Raw genomic sequence first — 17,910 nt, 5'->3', positions numbered from 1 at the left:
GAGTATTTTTGTTAATCATAATTTTTATTTATCCTATTTTTCACTCTTGTAATTTTGACTAAAGTCTGACTTAACAAATCTCATAGTCGTGGTTTAAAGTTTTCAGTTACTGTCACATAAATGTGTTTTATCTTATTTTGCTCATAGTTTTGAAAATATTAAGATTTTGATTCTGTAGATCATAAGTTTTAGTTGCTGTCTTAAATTTTATTTACTATATTTTTGATGTGTTTTCTTAAATTTTACTTCCTGAGCCAAAATTTTGAGTAAAATTTTATAATTTTAATCTTTAAATCTCAGAATTAAGACTAAAAAAAGTCATAATTATGATTTAGTTTGACTTTTATTTTATTTTTTTCTCATTCTTAACATTGTGTTTTTTTTCTTGTCTTGGCGCTAACGAGCTTCCGTAGATCTTAGGACTCTACTCGTGTACAGACGCAGGTCAGTAAATTTTATATCGAAGCATTTGTGACAATTCAGGACGATCGACTGATTGATTGATTGATTATGCAACGCTTTACTGCGAGAGCAATACTGTGAAGGAGCCGTCAGTGAAAATTAAACTAATCAGAGATGAAACTGTAAAAACTGTGTGATGTGAAAAACAAACCGACTTCTTAACCTTTGACCTTGTACAGAAGCTTCTCTTGGTTAAGATGTTAGATATCGTGCCCCCCCCCCCCCCCCCCCCCCCAGCTGTTTCCACTGTTAAAATCAGTTTCTGCTCTTCAGTTCATTCCTCGTTATTCGATTTATTTGCCTTCAGTTTTATTATTTTTTTACATTTTCCCAGACAAAGTGCCTGAAAGTTGCTTTCAATGACACATGGTCAAACAGGCAAAAGAAATAAACCGTTTTAAAGTCTGGTGTTTATTCTGCATTTTTCGGCTTTCGGCCCCAAATTTAAAAATGTAAATCTTTAAAAATACAAATATATAATTTCTTCTGGGACTATTTTCCGAGGCGGATTAATACACATTTGGATTTAGACACATTTGTTAGTAGGATACATCAATGGTTTGTTGTTGCACGTGGGATTTGTTGACAAGAAAATAAAACATCACCAGACTTTTAACTAATTAATTGAATTAATAATAAACAACTTGTCAAACTGCAGCCAAACAGGAATTAATAGATTTCTTGATGTAGAATCATTGCGTAACAACTTCAGGTGGTGTCTATGAAAAGAAGCAACAAAACCAAAATAAAATAGTTTGACAAAAGAAAATATTAAATCTTTATTTTAGAGCTGCTTAAACTCCAAATCATTTTCTAATTATTTCTGAGGAAGTTTCCTGTGCGATAAAAAAACTAGTAATTTGGCTCCAATAATCGTTCCAATAAAGACGTGTAACTCAGCAAGATATGAAAAACTCATTTGTGTAAAAGCAGCCGAGCAATTCAGAATCAAGAATCATAATGTTTTCAGTCATAAATAAGGATTGATTAATATTTACATACTTGGGATTAATGAAACTCAAATTCATTGAGTTTTAAACCAGTTTTGAATTAAAACCAAATTACAGGAAACTCTAAGGACATTTCTAAGGAAGTTATTAGGAAATAATAAACCTGTTATTTTGAAGCGTTACCAAGGAAACTGTTAAGTATCTAAAACTCCGCACAAAGCTAATAAGAGGACCTTTAGTGATCGGTCAGTCATCGCTGAACTCCAGAGGTGAAACTGATCTTCTTCTTCTGTAAATATAAAGACGACAATATCAAGAGTGTAATTTTAAATCTGTTGTTTAAGTTTAGATGCAGAAAATAAAAACATTTCCAGCCTGTGATCAGGAATTCAAGGAGCTAAAAGTTGTTTTTAACAGTGTTAAAGTTTTTCAGGTTGCTTTTTTTTTTTTTTTTTAAAGGAATAGTTCAACATTTGGGGAAATATGAGACGTTCGGATGGATTTAACAAACTTTTACATCGTTTGAAGTCTTAATTGTTATTGTTTTCCATCCAGTGACGAGTTAATTATCATAAAGCAGTTTGTTTAAAATCAGTCTCACAAAGAAACAAGTAAATTTTTTCACGAATCCTGAACTGTTCCTTTTTAAAGTTTTTTTCAGTTTTGCCTCCGTACTCTTGAAATCTGTTACAACGCTAACACATTGGTACAACAGCGACACACAGTGGCTTCAGTCAGTATCTGCACTTCTCTGCACTTAATTCACCTGTTGTGAACAAAGTCCAGTCGACCTGAAACACAAACACCTGAAGTGATATTTAAGTGTGATCGTTGTACCGCTGTAATATTCACACTCCGGCCTCCGACGGTTTATTTCCTCCCAACACCGAGACGTCAGATTATTTCAAATATCACCACTAAAAAAAAATAAGTTTGTTAGATGTTTATTGATGAATATTCAGGTTGTTGCTGCCTGTTCTTAGTTTTTTCCGTGACGTCTCCGTCAGAGCGAGACGAGACCTGAGGTTTGATCATATCTAAGAGAAACTTGCCAAATGGATGAATTTGTTGATGGTGAAATGTGTTGATTTATTTTTTTTTTGATATGGCGATGAACCTTCTGTTAGAACCAATAAAGTGTTTACTCATCGAGAACAATGTGTTTTTCTCATGAACTTCAGCTTTTCTCTCTTAATCCGCTGCTGAAACAGTTCAACAACAAATGCTTTAGACATTTATATTCTATATTTAGATGTTCCAGCTGTTTTAGTTACTGAGCCTTTTTAAAAATAAAACTTTATATTTGTGAGAAGTCTTTTTGTTAAACACAAATACTGTTAATAGTTTCCAGTCACTTCTACTTTGCTGTTTAATTTTTTTCAAGCTTTGGGAGGGATCATGTGACTCACTGTTTACTTTGTTCTGTAAGTTCATCATTACACGAAGAGGAAGAAAAAAACATTACAAATCCCCCCCCACCCAAAGTTCTCCCAACAAAACAGCAAAGTAGAAAACTACAACCTAGCAAACCACAAAGGTGAAGCCTGAAACTTAAACTGTGACTTCCTCTTGACAACTTTTTGAATTCTGTGCAGTTGCTGTGCGTTTAGTGGCTTAGTAGTGATTTGAAAGTAAAGAGAAAAAAACACGTTTCATTAATTCTACTTTCATCCACAGTTTTTTCAGTCGCTGTTAAACTGTTCAAATTAAAAGCCTTCAAGTGGCTAAGACTCTAATCTTTCCCTTTTAATGTGAAACTTCTGCAGGAAGTGTTGAGTTTCATTGGAAACTTCAGTGATAAAAACAACGAAGTAGAAAAGACAAACAGTTTATCTATTAAGGAGAAACTTGATGTTGATGAACATAAATCTGCAGTGACGTCACATAAAGGAGAATATTAGATGAACTTCAGTGATCACCTTTATTTGGACCACAGATTTGGCATAAACAGGAAAATAAAATGTTCAATCAATTATTTTCTTATTAGTGTTTTTCATGCTCTTCAACATAAATTCAAAAAAAAAAAAAAAAAATTTGAGCAAATATCTTCTGTCTTTAAAGATTCCTGTGGATTTTGCGTCTTGAGTTTTTTTTGTCTTCATGTCCTTTTGTTTGTTGTAAATTGTCTTTAAATAAAGATCCGTGCAGCTTCAGCCTTTAATCACAGCGATGGGTCTCAGTTTGATCGCCTTCTTACTGATCCCAGCGTCGTGACACGTGTTGACGACGTCCGTCACGTTTTTGTACGATTCAGGAGCCTGAAAACAAAAAACACTTTAGAAACTCAAAGCTACAAAAACATTAGAAATATATGAAACAACACAAAGATATTAGACTTTAACTTTCCAAATACGGAAGATGTTTAGTGCTTTAAACTGAATCTTTAAGATGTTCATACAATTAGCTCCTGTAACATCTGAACTTCAGCAACTATAAAATATTCAAATAATAGCAAAAGTTTTTGTACCAAAGTAAAATTTCAGCATCACAGTCACATTTCATGATAAAAACATTGTCCTCACCTCCTCCATGACCAGTTTGGGTGAAGCCACTCGGATGGCGATGCCCTGGTCGGCCAGTTTGTCCAGAACGTCCTGGAAGTCCAGGTTCCTGCGGGACTTCGCTCGAGAGAGAGCGCGACCCTGAAACAGCAGAAACATGGCGAAGGTCGACGTCAGGATCGCATGAGGTGGAATAAACATCTTACTCAGTCTGGATTTCCCAGAGGACAAGTCTTCTGCATCAGTCAGACTCTTACCGCTCCGTGACAGGTGGTACCGAACGTCTCCGTCATCCCCTGCTCCGTCCCCGTTAGGACGTAACTGCAGGTTCCCATTGTCCCTCCGATCAACACCGGCTGACCTGTGAGCTGATCCCACCAAACAAGAAGAAAACCTTTGATTCAGATCACCAGCGCCACCTTGAGACCAGATCTGAATGTGTTGTTAAAGGGTCTGAGGGGTTCTGTACCTGGTAGTCTACAGGGATGAGGGGGTGGTGTGGGGGGAACGCTCGGGTGGATCCTTTGCGGTGAATCAGCAGAGTCTTCTGTTTCCCGTCCACCATGTGTTCTTCAACCTTGGCGATGTTGTGCGAGACGTCGTAGATGATGTGCATGTCCAGGTCGTCCGGCGTGGTGGTGAAGACCTCAGAGAACGCCTGAAAGATCAAGACATACGACCAGGGATCAGCACAACAGCTGGATCTTATTGTTTATGATCTTTATTTATTTATGAGCTGTACCTGTCTGGTGAGGAAGGTCATGGACGAGCGGTTGACCCAGGCGTAGTTTCCGGCGGCAGCCATCCCCTTCAGGTAGTCCTGACCCTCCTGCGAGGTGATGCGGGCGCACGCCAGCTGACGGTCGTTCACTATGATCTTATCCCTCTTCATCGCCTTCTCCATGGCAACAAGAGCATCTGTCAACAACAACATGTTTACAGGCTGAGTAACTGCAGACGTTCCCTGTGATGTCTGTAACATACTTGTTTTGTTAAACCAACAGTCGTAAACCTTAAGAATCTTCTTCTCCAGGTGTTTAAGGAAGTGCAGTTCCTACCTGTGGCCACCTGGTGTCCTAGGCCTCTGCTGCCACTGTGGATCATCACACACACCTGGCCTTTGTGGTCGATGCCCATCTTCTTGGCGGCATAGTCGTTGTAGATCTCGTCCACCACCTGGATCTCAGCGTAGTGGTTTCCCGCTCCCAGAGTCCCCAGCTTCAACACACAAACACACGGTCTCACACGGTCTCTACGCCGACGATGTTCAGGTCAACGTCTACATCCAGAAGTTCACCAAGTCTGTAGTCTTGGTTCTAGCCCCTCTTATGTTAACCCCCCCCCCCTTGTAATCTAGACCTCCGTGAACCCAGCTCTGAGTCTGGACCAGTATGTAAACCCTGGAGCACAGGGGCTGCTGGGATACCTGGGGCAGGCCTCTCTTCTTGGCCTTGGAGGAGACCTTGTTGGGGTCGGCCTGCAGCATCCTGCCGTACTCCTCGCAGTGCTCCTTGTCCTCGGCCCAGGCGTAGCCTTCCCTCAGAGACCAGTCCACCCCCATCTCCAGAGCCTCCTCCAGGTCCCTGGTGATGCACAGGTGAGACAGGTGAACAGGTGCAGAGGGTTTGTGCTGTGATCTAGTCTCAGTCTGGAGGGATGTGGTCTTACTTGGCGCCCATGGGGATGACTCCCTTGGACCCGACTCCCACTGGGATGTGGTTGAACAGGGACTGGGCCAGCTGCTCCTTCACCGGCTGCACGTCACGCTCGTCCAGGTTTGTCCTCAGGAGACGGACGCCACAGTTGATGTCGAAGCCGACGCCGCCTACAGGAGAAACCAATCAGGGACATTTAGACTTTTATAGGCTGATCATAACAACAAACCAGTTGTCATTTTTTAATGACTTTTTATCTGTTCAACCTCTAAAATGTGAGAATTTTAGGCTTTTTTTGCTTCTTAAATTATTATAAAAGAACCAGAAAACCAAAACTAGGAGCCAAAGGAGGTTAAAAGAAGCTAAAAGGCTCCTGGAGCATCACACACCTGGAGACACCACAGCCTCAGGGTCATTCATGTCGAAGGCCGCCATGTTTCCGATAGCAAACCCATATCCAGAGTGGACGTCTGGGAGGCCGATGGATCTCTGTGGAACAATGAGACGACCTCAGACCTTCAGCTCATTCTCATCTTCGTATCTCTGAGGGTTTATAAACAATCACGTTACTCACGTGTATGATCCCGGGCAGCGCCGCCACGTTCCCGATCTGCTTCATGGCTGGAAGGAAACCGCCCACACCTGAGGAAAAATAAAACGTGAATAATCAGAGGAGACGTCAGAGCGCGTCACAGGAAGAGAAGGTTTCTGGGTGTAACAGCTGACAGACCTCCTCCTCGACAGGCGTTACGAAGCTCCTCAAACATCAGCTTCTCCAGAGAATCGTTGACGTAGAAATTTCCTTCAACCTGAGGAACACACATTATCAAGGTATTTTTATTACTAGTCCAGCTACAGGTTTCTCTTTAGTCCCTATTTTTAACTCTAATTATTTACTTTTATACTTGATACAGGTACCTGACGAGTTTCCAGTCCATTTAGAAAATTAAGTAAAGCTTTATTTGCAGTTAGTAGTATTTTTTAATGTAATAGTTACAACGATTTTCACAATAAAAGCATCAAGTATAAGACAAGCAGGATACTAACAAAGCACATGAAAAAAAATGGAATTTATAAACATAAATAACATCACACAAACATCAGTTAAGAAAAGTGAGTGAATATAAGTGGGTATTGAAAAGTTTCCTTTATTTCATATGAATGTAATGATACTGCACTATAAAAGGTAAACTGGCTCAAAAACTATTTCAAATACAACAATTCTCCCTTCATTAAATTACAATATGATCTTTTATTTTTTTGGTTTGTTTTGTTGATATTTTGTGTTAAAAATAAATCAGATTTTTTGATCTTTTAAAAATCTATCAGCTTTTAAAAAACCTCTAGTATTGTTCATATTATTCTCTGACCTATATAATTTATTGATAATCTTTTGCTGAATTCAAATGGAAAATCAGGTGTACTTTAATGCAATTTAGGATGTCTACATAGTCATAGTGTATATTAATTAATAAATTAAAATATGTTACATTATTTACACTTACATTATAGCATACTTTTTAGTTTTTGTATTGATCAATTTCAGTTTTTGGTCACAATTCTTTAATAATAAATTTGATGGGATTCTTGGTTGTCAGGTTTTGACATTGTGCGGATTTCAATTAGAAAACCACTTAATAGTACTTGAGGTTACATATTTATCCACTCTGTAGATAATAATTTGATTTATTTTACATTTGTTTCATATCAGCAGGACTCTCCCTTTCACTCGGCTCACATCTTATCACTAATAGTTGAGTCATTGAGCTTCGTCATCAGGTTTAACTTCAGTTTGCAGCTGGTTCCCTGTTTATTTTAACGTGTAACACAAAGTTTGTTAGTGTCATATTTTCAGTTGGAGTCCCTGGCTGGTTAAAGTCTATATACTAGCCGACATGTGCTAACTGACTGTATAGTTAACTGTGGCTCATTAAGCTAACCAGCTAGCCACGTTAACATTAATACATTCTCACTTACCCTCATGTTGGGAACAAATCCCTTTTTAATCCTCCAGCAGTTACTGCTGATTTTATCCAGGTACTGCAGCTCATCGTTGTAACTTCGGCTCATTTTTCTGACCCAGAAATATTAAGTTTTTACGGTTTAACGCTGCGTTTCACTGCCTGTCTGATGCCAAGTGCCAGCAGGCAGAGCGGTACGGAAAGCCGCGAGCACTTAGACAGAGAAACGCGATTGTTAATTTGGCATGACGCATGAAAATTAAATATTAAATTACAAAATATGTCGACTGTGAACCTTTTGAACTAAAACTTAAACACTCAAAAATAGAGTTAATAAAGTTTTAATGTTTATTTTGTATTTAATATTTGTTTTTCAATCGGAGAAATATTCAATGCTGTACTGCTCGCTTGCCATAGATGTAGTCAAATAATATTTTGTCAAGTTTACCAATGACAGCCACAGTAATACCGGAAGGTTAGTGATCGGTGTCCAGAACAAAAGTATAACTTCTACTTTTATATATACTTTATACACTCTGAGCCATGCGGTGTATGAGCCTCAGCCTGGTAAACAATATTATATCAATGTCACTCATAACATGCAAATTGAAAAATGTTTCTAATTATGCTACTGAAGGTTTTAAAAATAAAAAATAAAAAAATAAAATAAAAACTGAATAGATTTACTTTGAAAATCTTAACCGGAAACGGGTTGTTTAGCCGTGCAGAGTTTGACGCAGTTGTCAAGTCGCTGCTTGTTAATGTTTACAGTGCGATTTATCAGAGAAGTGTCTTGAAGCTCAGTGGATATCATCACTTTAATTTATCGCGTAAGTGTTTTATGTTCGGGTCTGAAGCTCTTGAATGTTTTCATCACCGTAAACGTTGGTTAAACAAGTTAACTAGCTTACACTAACTAGCTTCACTGTTACGCAGCAACTTAGAAACGTTAGCTAACGTTCAGACTCCAGGCTAGAAACGAAAACGAAACGTTTCATTTCTAATGAAATAACAATCAGACTTATGCTGACTTACTGAATCTGTTTCTGTCTAAATTCATTTATTGTGCTTTATTTGTCTCATGCGTTGGTGATTTTGTCCCGTGTTTCTAACGTTAGTTAACGGAAAATTAAAAGTTACCTGAATCAGAATTTTTAGCTAAATTAGAAAGTACAGTGTTGTTTCAAGCTAACTCAAAGATGGAAAACAACGGGAATGACTCATCAACAAATTAAAACTGGTAAATTGTTAATGGGATTTTGAACAGCTAAACTTTCATCCCGAATCAGAGCAAATTAATGAGTCAAATCCTTTTTGTTCACAGTGCACTCAGCAGGTCAGCTTTGTACAAAATGATGGATAATCATAATATATTTATGGCAGATTATTTAGAGTAGTAATATCATGAGAAAACACCAAAGTCCTAAAAGAAAGAAATAGACATTTTTTTCAACCAAACTCCATGAACCTTTTAGCAGATTTTAGTGAATTCTGTTTTTACGCAGTTCTACTAAAGAACCACGCTGTGTAGTTTGTTTGTAAAACAGATTTTATATGGTATAGTAAAATATATTATGGGGTATGTTATGTGGCCAAAAGTGTGTGGACACCTCTGTTCACATACTTTTCTGCCTGGGGTGTTTTTCATGGTGAATTCATGCTGTTATAGTTTCGTGAAAAACAGATGTAGTTAGTGATTATTAGGTATATTTATTATGCAGACAAAAGTATAAGGACTAATCCTGTTAACTGAGTCCAGAGATTCATGAAAACGTTTGTTTAAATATGTTATATAAATAGCCATCTTTACACCAAACTCCATTAAGTTTTTACCAAATTTTAATGAAATCTACATTTTGAAGCATCCTGTGAAAATACAAACAGGATTCAGTCTTTATCTGTTTGTTAAAGGTATAATATAAAGTTTACACTGAGGCCAAAAGTATTTGGACACACCTTTAGTTCCAGTGAAGGGAAATCTTAATGCTACAGCACACACTGATATTTTAGACAGCAGCAGTTTTTCCTGTTTCAACATGACAGTGGCTCCGTGAACTTGATCTGTTTGATGCTTGATTTCTGTTGAGGGTGGACTTTGATCATGTGTTGTCCACAGCATGAAGCTGCGGGTCCGGATCAACAGACAGACCTGCAGGGTGGATATAGAGGGAGAGGAACCCAGTTTGGGAGAGCTCAAAGATCACATCAAGGAGAATATCCTGTCTTTACACGGACTCAGGTAAGACATCGACCCAGAGACACAGTCAAATACTGATTCTTCTTACTGATGAAGCCGTTGTGATACAGAATGTTTCCTGTTCATCTCTCAGTGCAGACACAGAGTTCAGTTTGTCTCTGAACAGCTCAGAGCTTCTGTCAGACACCGGTCAGACTCTGTCGTCCTGTGGCATCGTCTCTGGAGATCTGATCTGTGTCATCCTGCCTGAGTCTGCAGCTGCAGCCGCAGCTGCCGCCGCAGCCGCCACCGCAGCCGCCACCGCAGCTGCCACCGCAGCTGCCACCGCCCATGCTGCCGCTGTGACCACCTCAAACTCCTCCACCAGCTCCACCAACCCGAGGACCAGTAGCACAGAGCGCCGGGGGCAACAGCAGCAGAGGCATTTGATGGCTGCCACGACCTCTGACCAGGTGAGTGATTCATCTGAGGTAAAAATATGTTTCCAGACCTTTTTCCTCTTTTTAATGGTGTGATTAAAGCCTAACAAAGAAGATCGAACTCCACCTTCAGCAGACAAGTTTTAATTTAATAATTTGACATAAATTAGATAAAACGTCAGTGATCACTGTGGAGAAACAGCAAATACAGACTGTGTAAAAATAAAATAAAGATCTGACTAACTGATAAACAGCCAAATCTACCAATATCATAATACAGTATATATCAACCAATAAGAAAGGAGAAATGTCAATAATGTGTTTAAGGTCAGTGTCATTATACAGTTTGTCCACCAGAGAGCGCTGACGGGTTTATTTCCTCACTATAACATGTCAAATATCAATCAGTCAGACAATATTTTATATGTATTTACTTAGTGCTCAAACACACACAATATCAAATATTTACATCTATTACAGAAAGATGAAACTTATTCAGAGAAAAAGACAAACTTATCCTCACAGAAGAGGTGAAGCTCCTCCCACAGCGTCAGTGTGGTGGAACACAATAAAAGCGGGTTGTCAGTGACGCACACAGGTGATGAGAGAGTGTGTGGACTCTGGAATCTGTTACTGAAATTCAAACTGTCACTTTGAGCAGAAAATAATCTTGGTTGACAGTAAACTGCTGTCAGAGTCAGTGAAGCTCATCGTGTTTGATGCTGAGTCGTCTTTCTCACATGCACAGTCCTGTCTGGTTTGGTTGAGGTTTGGGAAAGATGGCGTTTCTGGTTAAATTAAAATGATCCAATGTTTCACAAAAAAAGCAAAGATATGAGAAAGATAAAGGTGTAAAAAAAAAAAAAAAGGTAACCGAACATCAAAGGGACCATGAAACAAAAGAAGGAAGTTAAACAGAAATGGCAACACAGTAAAAATGAGTAAAACAGTGAAACGAAAGGAATAAATAAACCAATTAAAACGTTAAAGCTAATGAATCAACTACAATAAGAACAGATGTAAGGATAAGTGAAGATTAAAATAAACATTTAAAATGATAAAAGGTTTATTAGGGTCAATATTTATAATAAAATATGATATAAATACAATTAAACACAAGATCAAAATAAGAAGTTAGTGTGTGAATATGTTTCCACTGGGAAAGGACCAGAAGGTAAAACCTGCAGCGATGAATCAGAGACCAAAGGACAACCAGGAGAGCGTGGACAGATCCCACGTCCAGGATTCAGAGGGAAGTCGTGAGCAGCGAGTGTCCGTGTCCTACGAAAACATTGTGGGACAGGATGTGGCCAAGCAGACACTCCAGGAGATCGTCGTCCTTCCTGCCTTAAGGCCGGACCTCCTCACTGAGAGCTCCGGCTCGTGGTCTGCTTTTATTTGGACCACCTGGGAATGGGGAAGCCATGCTGGCCAAAGCGGCTGCCACCGAGTCCAAGGCGACGTTCTTCAACATCAGCGCTGCCAGTTTGGTCCATAAATATTTCGGAGAGTCTCTCTGGGTGCTCCAGTCTTCTCCCACTAACTTTAAATAAAAATCTCAGCATTACATTTTTCTTCTTGCTTTTCTCATCATTTCCAGTCAAAATTGCTGCCATTGCAGTGAAACAATACTGTGAGGCTAATAAATCAATCAATCAATCAATCAATCAGACTCAATCAATCAGAACTAAATGACCAAATAATAAATAAAAACAATAAAAGTAAGACAGTAATAACAGAAGCTGTGGAGCGAAGACGTCAACAACAGAAAACAATCCAGGAAGTAATCATAGAAGAAAAAGGACAAACCTGTAAAACAGCTTCAAATATTTAAATAAATAGAAAGATAAATAAATAATAAAATTCAATTAAGAGCCGGATTAAAAAGGTCGTTCTTCAGTTTGCTTTTAAAGATATAAACACTTGGGTTTTTGCCACAGTGTGTTTTTTCGTTCCTGAATGTACACGATGTAAATATGAACTTTTGTTTTTACACAACCAGCTTTTATTTTGACAGAGCATCGTTTGTGTTAAATACTGGACGTGAAGTGAGTGACAGGAAAACTCTGAAATAAAAATGCACATGAGAAGAAAAGAAGATAAAAGCTTTGTGAATCATATCACAGCTGTGTTTCTCTGCTGGTCACTGACCTGAACATTAACCCTGACTCTCTCCATGTGTCCGTGTTAACCAGCCCAGCAGCAGCAGCAGCTCTGCAGCCCTCACACAGTCTGAGGAGACCAGGGAGATGCTGGACTCCTCCGAGCCCCCGGTCCCCAGCTGGGAGCCCATGCTGTGCAGCGAGGCAGAGGAGGGCCAGGCCCCTCTGTCTCTGGAGCTCCTGTACCACTCGGCCCAGACCGCCAGCCCCAGCGACGCCATCATGGTGGCCGGAAACCTGCTGATGCTCGAAACTGGGTTCATTCCTCAGGTGAGGAATTTGGATTTTATGTCTGTTGAGATCTGAGGCTCCACAGAAGATGAATCTTAACGATTTCTTCCACTTTAATTGGACAGAAACACAAACCCGAGGCAGAGGAGGGCCAGGCCCCTCTGTCTCTGGAGCTCCTGTACCACTCGGCCCAGACCGCCAGCCCCAGCGACGCCATCATGGTGGCCGGAAACCTGCTGATGCTCGAAACTGGGTTCATTCCTCAGGTGAGGAATTTGGATTTTATGTCTGTTGAGATCTGAGGCTCCACAGAAGATGAATCTTAACGATTTCTTCCACTTTAATTGGACAGAAACACAAACCAAATGACAATACAAAATCAATCAGGCCTGACAAGCTAAATAAAATATTAAAGAAAAGGTAAAGAAAAGATGTTTTGAATCTTAATGATTTTAACGACGTCCTGACTTTACTCCAGCACCACCGTATCTTTCAGGGTATTTGGTCAATTTGAAGAGGTTTCAAATCACGGAGGTGATCCATAAAGAGCCTTTGATATATTATCATTCTTGAATTTATCCATTATTTACAGTAAAACCCAAATTTTGAATTTGCAACAGAAGAATTAAAGTAATTTGAAGGTAGAAAGTGAAGTCTACTGTATGTTTTTCTGTTAATCAGTTGTTGCACCTTAAATCTCCCTGATGCCACGAAGAAAGCCTCTTATTAAAATACAGTTCCTGAATGTCCCATTATTGTGGGTAAACCTTGGAAACACCTGGATTAAGGTGTTTTTAAAGGGCTACGTTTTTCAAATTAAAAGACAAATTTGCTGTAATGACTCACTGATCATCTCAGTTCTTCATTTCCTGTTTGTTAGATTGATCTTGAATATGAATCCAGACAACATTCGAACAGTTGTGATGAAGGAATGAAATGATTGAGGTTTTTATTGTCTGTGTGGAGGGCGGTGAGCTGAAGCCTGCTGAGATGCCTGATGGGTGGAGGTCAGTGGGTGGAGTCTTCAAGCTCCAGTACTCACATCCTCTGTGTGAGAACAGCCTCGCCATGGTGGTCGCCGTGTGTATGGGCCCCGTGCTCGTCATCAACGGTGAGGAAGTTTATTGTGAAAATAGTTTTATTTTCACCAAAAAACCATCAACACAGTAGAAATGAAATAGAATAAAGTGAGAGTAGAATCTATGGAAGCCCACATGTGACATTTCAAGTGTTTCTCACCCGTCTCTTCTCCCGCAGCCACTCTGAAGGTGAACGAAACCGTCGACACGGTTCGTAAGCTGTGTCTGAATCCGTCCAGCTACGTGACCGACGAGTGGCCAGGTAGGGCTCTGATTGGTCGCTGTGTCTTCGCGCCGGTGACGGAGCTTCTGTGAATGACTGAGTATGATGTCACGTCTCTGTTGTTGTCGTTCAGGAGAAAGTGCGGCGGCAGCGTTCAAGGACCTGAGTAAACTGTCTCGAGTCTTCAAAGACCAGCTGGCATACCCGCTGATCGCCGCCGCCAGAGAAGGTACGGACCAGCAGAGGTCATGTGACGGTTTAGAGGCAGATTTTTAGAGTTTTGATCTTATTTAATCAAATTCATCTTTTTTTTATTAGTTTTTAGTCCGATGAAACTTTTCAGCCTCGTTCAGACAGGATTCATGTTTCAGCAGCAGCTGGGTGATCACTAACGATCTGAACCCAACTGTCATGCTGAAAAATGGCTCAAATTACAGCTGACGTGTAAATGAACAGTACTTCCTGTCTGAACGGAACTGGTGGCTGAGATTTACCTCTAAAAGCTCTGTGATGACGTATGTGGTCATGAAATGTCATCATCCGTCTGCTGCCTCTCGTCTGCAGCGATGGCGCTGCCGGTGGCGTTCGGTCTGGCTGCTCTTCCTCCGGAGCTCCTCCTCCGAGTCCTCAGGCTGCTGGACGTCCGCTCCGTGGTGAGACTGTCCTCCGTCTGCAGACACTTCAACGGCGCCACCGCAGACTCCACACTGTGGAGACACCTGTACCGCCGGGACTTCACAGGTGAGGCCAGACCGAGGTTTTAAAAATCCAGAACCACAGTGACTGAGTGACCGGTGAGAACCCTGATGTTCTGTTTGAATACAGAGAGAAAATATTTATCTCCCAGGTTCTCTACTTTTTATTCCTCTGCCCGGCAACAGTCAGAGCGGCAGCCATTTTTTTTGTCAGGTTGTCCGTCTGTCCCGTTCTCGTGGACACAAAATCTCAGTAACACCTCGAGGGAATTTCCTCAAATTTGGTAAAAACATTCACTCGGACTCAAGGAAGAAGTGATTAGATTTTGGTGGCTAAAGGTCAAAGGTCAAGGTCACAGTGATGTCAAGACACACTTTTTAGCCATAACTATTTTATATGACTGTGGATAAACAGGGATGTAACCTGGAACTAGTCTGAGTAATAAAATGATAATAAAAAATACACTCTTCATATGTGTGTTGTGGTTCAGATCCAGATCCCAGCAGGTCCAGAGACACAGACTGGAAAGAGGTGAGAATCCATCAGACACAGTTACTGTGAAAATTTAATGTTTCTGTCTCAGTCTGACAGATTTCAATAAAGTTTTTTCTCTTCTTCCTGCAGCTTTATAAAAGATATCACAAGCTCCGCTGTGAACATCGACACATCGCTCGCCACCGCTCCCTCCCGCCCTTCCACCGAAACCCCTGGGACATCTTTGGCTCCGGGCCCGCCCCCCTTCACCCGCCGCTGCCCGGCATCATCGGAGGCGAGTACGACCAGAGACCGCACCTCCCCCGCGGCCACCTCCCGCCTCACCCCCGCTACGAACCCCTCGGCCCCCTTTTCAACGGGCGACCTCTGAACGACCTCCGCAGAGCCCGGGCAATGGGACGACCTGCAGACGTCCGGCGAGGATTCATCTGAAGTGTCTGGATTCAGGACTGATGTGTTCTGTAATAAAAACCAAGACCTGAATGAAACCAGAGTCGTCCATGTGAAAGAGGAAAAGCTTCACTGGTTACGTGATGTGTTCAGGGTCTGTGAGGAGAAAGGGCCCCGACTGTCGGGGGCCCCTGAAGCTGCAGCTTCACTGTGAATCATTTGTGGTGATTTTATTAAAAGCAGATTTTCTGGGCGTGAAACTGAAACGTGTCAAAGTCCAGTTCTAAAATCTAGTTGTAGTTGTAGCTTCAGTGTTTGTTCTTCTTAATTATTCTTAAAATTAATTTGTATAAAATAAAATAACACACAGTCCAGACAGTAGAAAACCTGGGGGCGGGCTCAATCTGTCCATAGGTAATAGTCATTATTATGTGTGATGTCCCATTTCAGAATAATATTATAATTTGGTTTTAATGAATGATGCATTCATGTGTTCATCACTTCAGTAAAGAAGGAGCTCATTTTAAGGAGTTTATATTATGTTGGGAGGTTTGTGAATTTCCACCCAGGGATCAATAAAGTGTTTACATTAATAACACATATAACACATTTTATGGATTATATTTTGTTTTACCAATCTGAATCTGAAAGAGTGACTAAAATTATTAAATATAAGTGCAGTAAAAAGCACAATATTTCCCATCAAATGAGTCATTGTTTAATTAATAAAAGTGCTCACTCTGTGAAAAGAGATTCAATTATAGGAAGAATAGAAATAAAAGCATTTGTGGGAAATTCAAATTATGAGATTGAAATTGTACATGTTATTTATTCTATTTTCTTATTTATACTAATTAACATTTCATTATTTCATAAAGTCCATTTTGACTTCAAACTCTGACTCAAAAACAAACGTGTTTATAAAACATCTAAATATCTTTTTACTAAGATTAATATTAATCTCAATATCTTGTCATCAGTCATGTGACTATAATATGAGTGCGAAGCAATAATTCAACCATTTTTACAAATGACTAAGTTACAAAAACCAAACACTGATGAACTCTAGCATCAATAATAATGACTGAGACATAAATAAATTTATTTTATTTGTATTATTTTTTCGTGTATCCATCTTAACGTAAACTGTGTATTTATACTGCAGAATAATCTTTATTGCACTAATATAATTCTCATTATCATTGTGGTAACATGTACAGATCACATAAAGTTCTCCTTTTAAAAAAAACAGTAAAATCATTCCCGAGGCAATGACGTCATCTTTTGTCTTAAGACAAAGGGTGCAGTCGTTTAAAGACAGCCGTTTCACCGGCGGTGCAGCCCCGTCTGGGCGGGCGGAGTTTGTATCACGGTGTTACCCAGAACGTTGTTGCCGCCATGTTTGTTTTTTATCACCATTTAAATTAAACTTTTTACAGTATTTAGATACATCATGATCCGTTAACGGTCAAACTGACGTAATTAACCGTCGCCTGTTCAAACCGAGCACAAGGCGGGAAAAAAACACCAGACCAGTAAATACAGAACAGTTTAATATTTAAATGTTATTATATAAAATATGAAACATTTATTATGTCAGATTTACTCCGTAGTTCGGTGCGTTCCCTCCTCTCCCTCCACCAGCCGGGCGGGGACTGTCCTGCTCGCTCCTACCGCTCGGCAGTGACGCTAACTGGGGTGCGTCTGATTTGAGACCCGCTTAGCACCGGAGGTGTCAGACTCAGATCCAGTTTATTCATCAGCTCTTTTCTGAATTAATCACATTATGTCTGAATAAATCACATATTTATACATAATTAAACATAATAACGAAAGTACGAAAGGTACAAACACACATTTATCCAGTTTTAGTTAAAAAGATCTGAAGTAAACCAACATTTACTTTGGTAATGATCAGATTTCAGCATGTTAAACAGAAGTGGGTCTTAAAAAGGAGGAACATGAAAATATCAGTAGCAGTATTAAACTGTATCAGAGACCTACAGTTATAATCATGTCAGAAAGTAATGTATTCCTGTTTCAGCCAAGGAAATATACAAAATACTAAAATGATTCCTGATTAAAAAAACAAAACACTATACAGCGTACACTGTTATAGTACACTATAATTATAGTAAACTATAACTATAGTACACTATAACAGACTATGTGTGGGAACTATGAGATTTTTCGAGTTACTTTTTTTATTAAAATGATTGGATTTTAAGTCACAATCGATAAAATATTAAAGCAAAAATTTGAAAATATTGAGGTGATGATCCAAAATTATGACTTTTTAAAGCGGTTTCCTTTATGATATAATGTAAAATAAATTATTTTTAAAAAATGATCTTATTTGTCTTGATGAAAATAAGTTCATAAATCTAAATTATTACATAGATTTTAATGGATAATCTGTTTGATAAAATGTAAAATAAATTAGACTGGCTTCAATTTAACCAGGTGAACGGATTGTCTGTAACACCTGT

At 39.5% G+C, this 17,910-nt stretch overlaps 2 protein-coding genes across 2 annotated transcripts; one reads left to right on the top strand and one right to left on the bottom strand.

Moving 5' to 3' along the window:
• Positions 1-3,319: 3,319 nt before the first annotated feature.
• rtcb (RNA 2',3'-cyclic phosphate and 5'-OH ligase) lies at positions 3,320-7,734 on the bottom strand. The gene is made up of 12 exons (XM_023428036.2): positions 7,546-7,734; positions 6,299-6,377; positions 6,143-6,210; positions 5,958-6,057; positions 5,582-5,738; positions 5,340-5,496; positions 4,972-5,131; positions 4,656-4,831; positions 4,383-4,571; positions 4,171-4,281; positions 3,935-4,054; positions 3,320-3,670 (listed from the first exon to the last, which is right to left on the bottom strand). The coding sequence occupies exons 1-12, from the start codon at positions 7,636-7,638 to the stop codon at positions 3,563-3,565; spliced, it is 1,518 nt and encodes a 505-aa protein (XP_023283804.1). The 5' UTR covers positions 7,639-7,734; the 3' UTR covers positions 3,320-3,562.
• A 505-nt stretch (positions 7,735-8,239) lies between these two features.
• On the top strand, positions 8,240-16,026 carry fbxo7 (F-box protein 7). The gene is made up of 10 exons (XM_087179787.1): positions 8,240-8,359; positions 9,646-9,768; positions 9,860-10,178; positions 12,341-12,577; positions 13,505-13,649; positions 13,796-13,879; positions 13,974-14,069; positions 14,405-14,581; positions 15,027-15,067; positions 15,161-16,026. The coding sequence occupies exons 2-10, from the start codon at positions 9,647-9,649 to the stop codon at positions 15,461-15,463; spliced, it is 1,524 nt and encodes a 507-aa protein (XP_087035913.1). The 5' UTR covers positions 8,240-8,359; position 9,646; the 3' UTR covers positions 15,464-16,026.
• Positions 16,027-17,910: the final 1,884 nt, after the last annotated feature.

The sequence above is a fragment of the Seriola lalandi genome, unplaced genomic scaffold (genome assembly GCF_002814215.2).
Source record: "Seriola lalandi dorsalis isolate HSWRI2012SDOR001 ecotype SW California unplaced genomic scaffold, Sedor1 jcf7180002054865, whole genome shotgun sequence".
NCBI classification, from domain to species: Eukaryota; Metazoa; Chordata; class Actinopteri; order Carangiformes; family Carangidae; genus Seriola; species Seriola lalandi.
This window is presented reverse-complemented; position numbering and strand designations above follow the sequence as displayed.

Excerpts from the sequence above, each read along its gene's own strand:
- fbxo7 (XM_087179787.1), top strand. The coding sequence starts at position 9,647 with ATGAAGCTGCGGGTCCGGATCAACAGACAGACCTGCAGGGTGGATATA. Across the intron at positions 10,179-12,340 it reads CTGCCACGACCTCTGACCAG|CCCAGCAGCAGCAGCAGCTC; the intron begins GTGAGTGATTCA and ends CGTGTTAACCAG. Across the intron at positions 13,880-13,973 it reads CGTGACCGACGAGTGGCCAG|GAGAAAGTGCGGCGGCAGCG; the intron begins GTAGGGCTCTGA and ends GTTGTCGTTCAG.
- rtcb (XM_023428036.2), bottom strand. The coding sequence starts at position 7,638 with ATGAGCCGAAGTTACAACGATGAGCTGCAGTACCTGGATAAAATCAGC. Across the intron at positions 4,832-4,971 it reads AGGACACCAGGTGGCCACAG|ATGCTCTTGTTGCCATGGAG; the intron begins GTAGGAACTGCA and ends TGTTGTTGACAG. Across the intron at positions 3,671-3,934 it reads CCAAACTGGTCATGGAGGAG|GCTCCTGAATCGTACAAAAA; the intron begins GTGAGGACAATG and ends TTTTGTTTTCAG.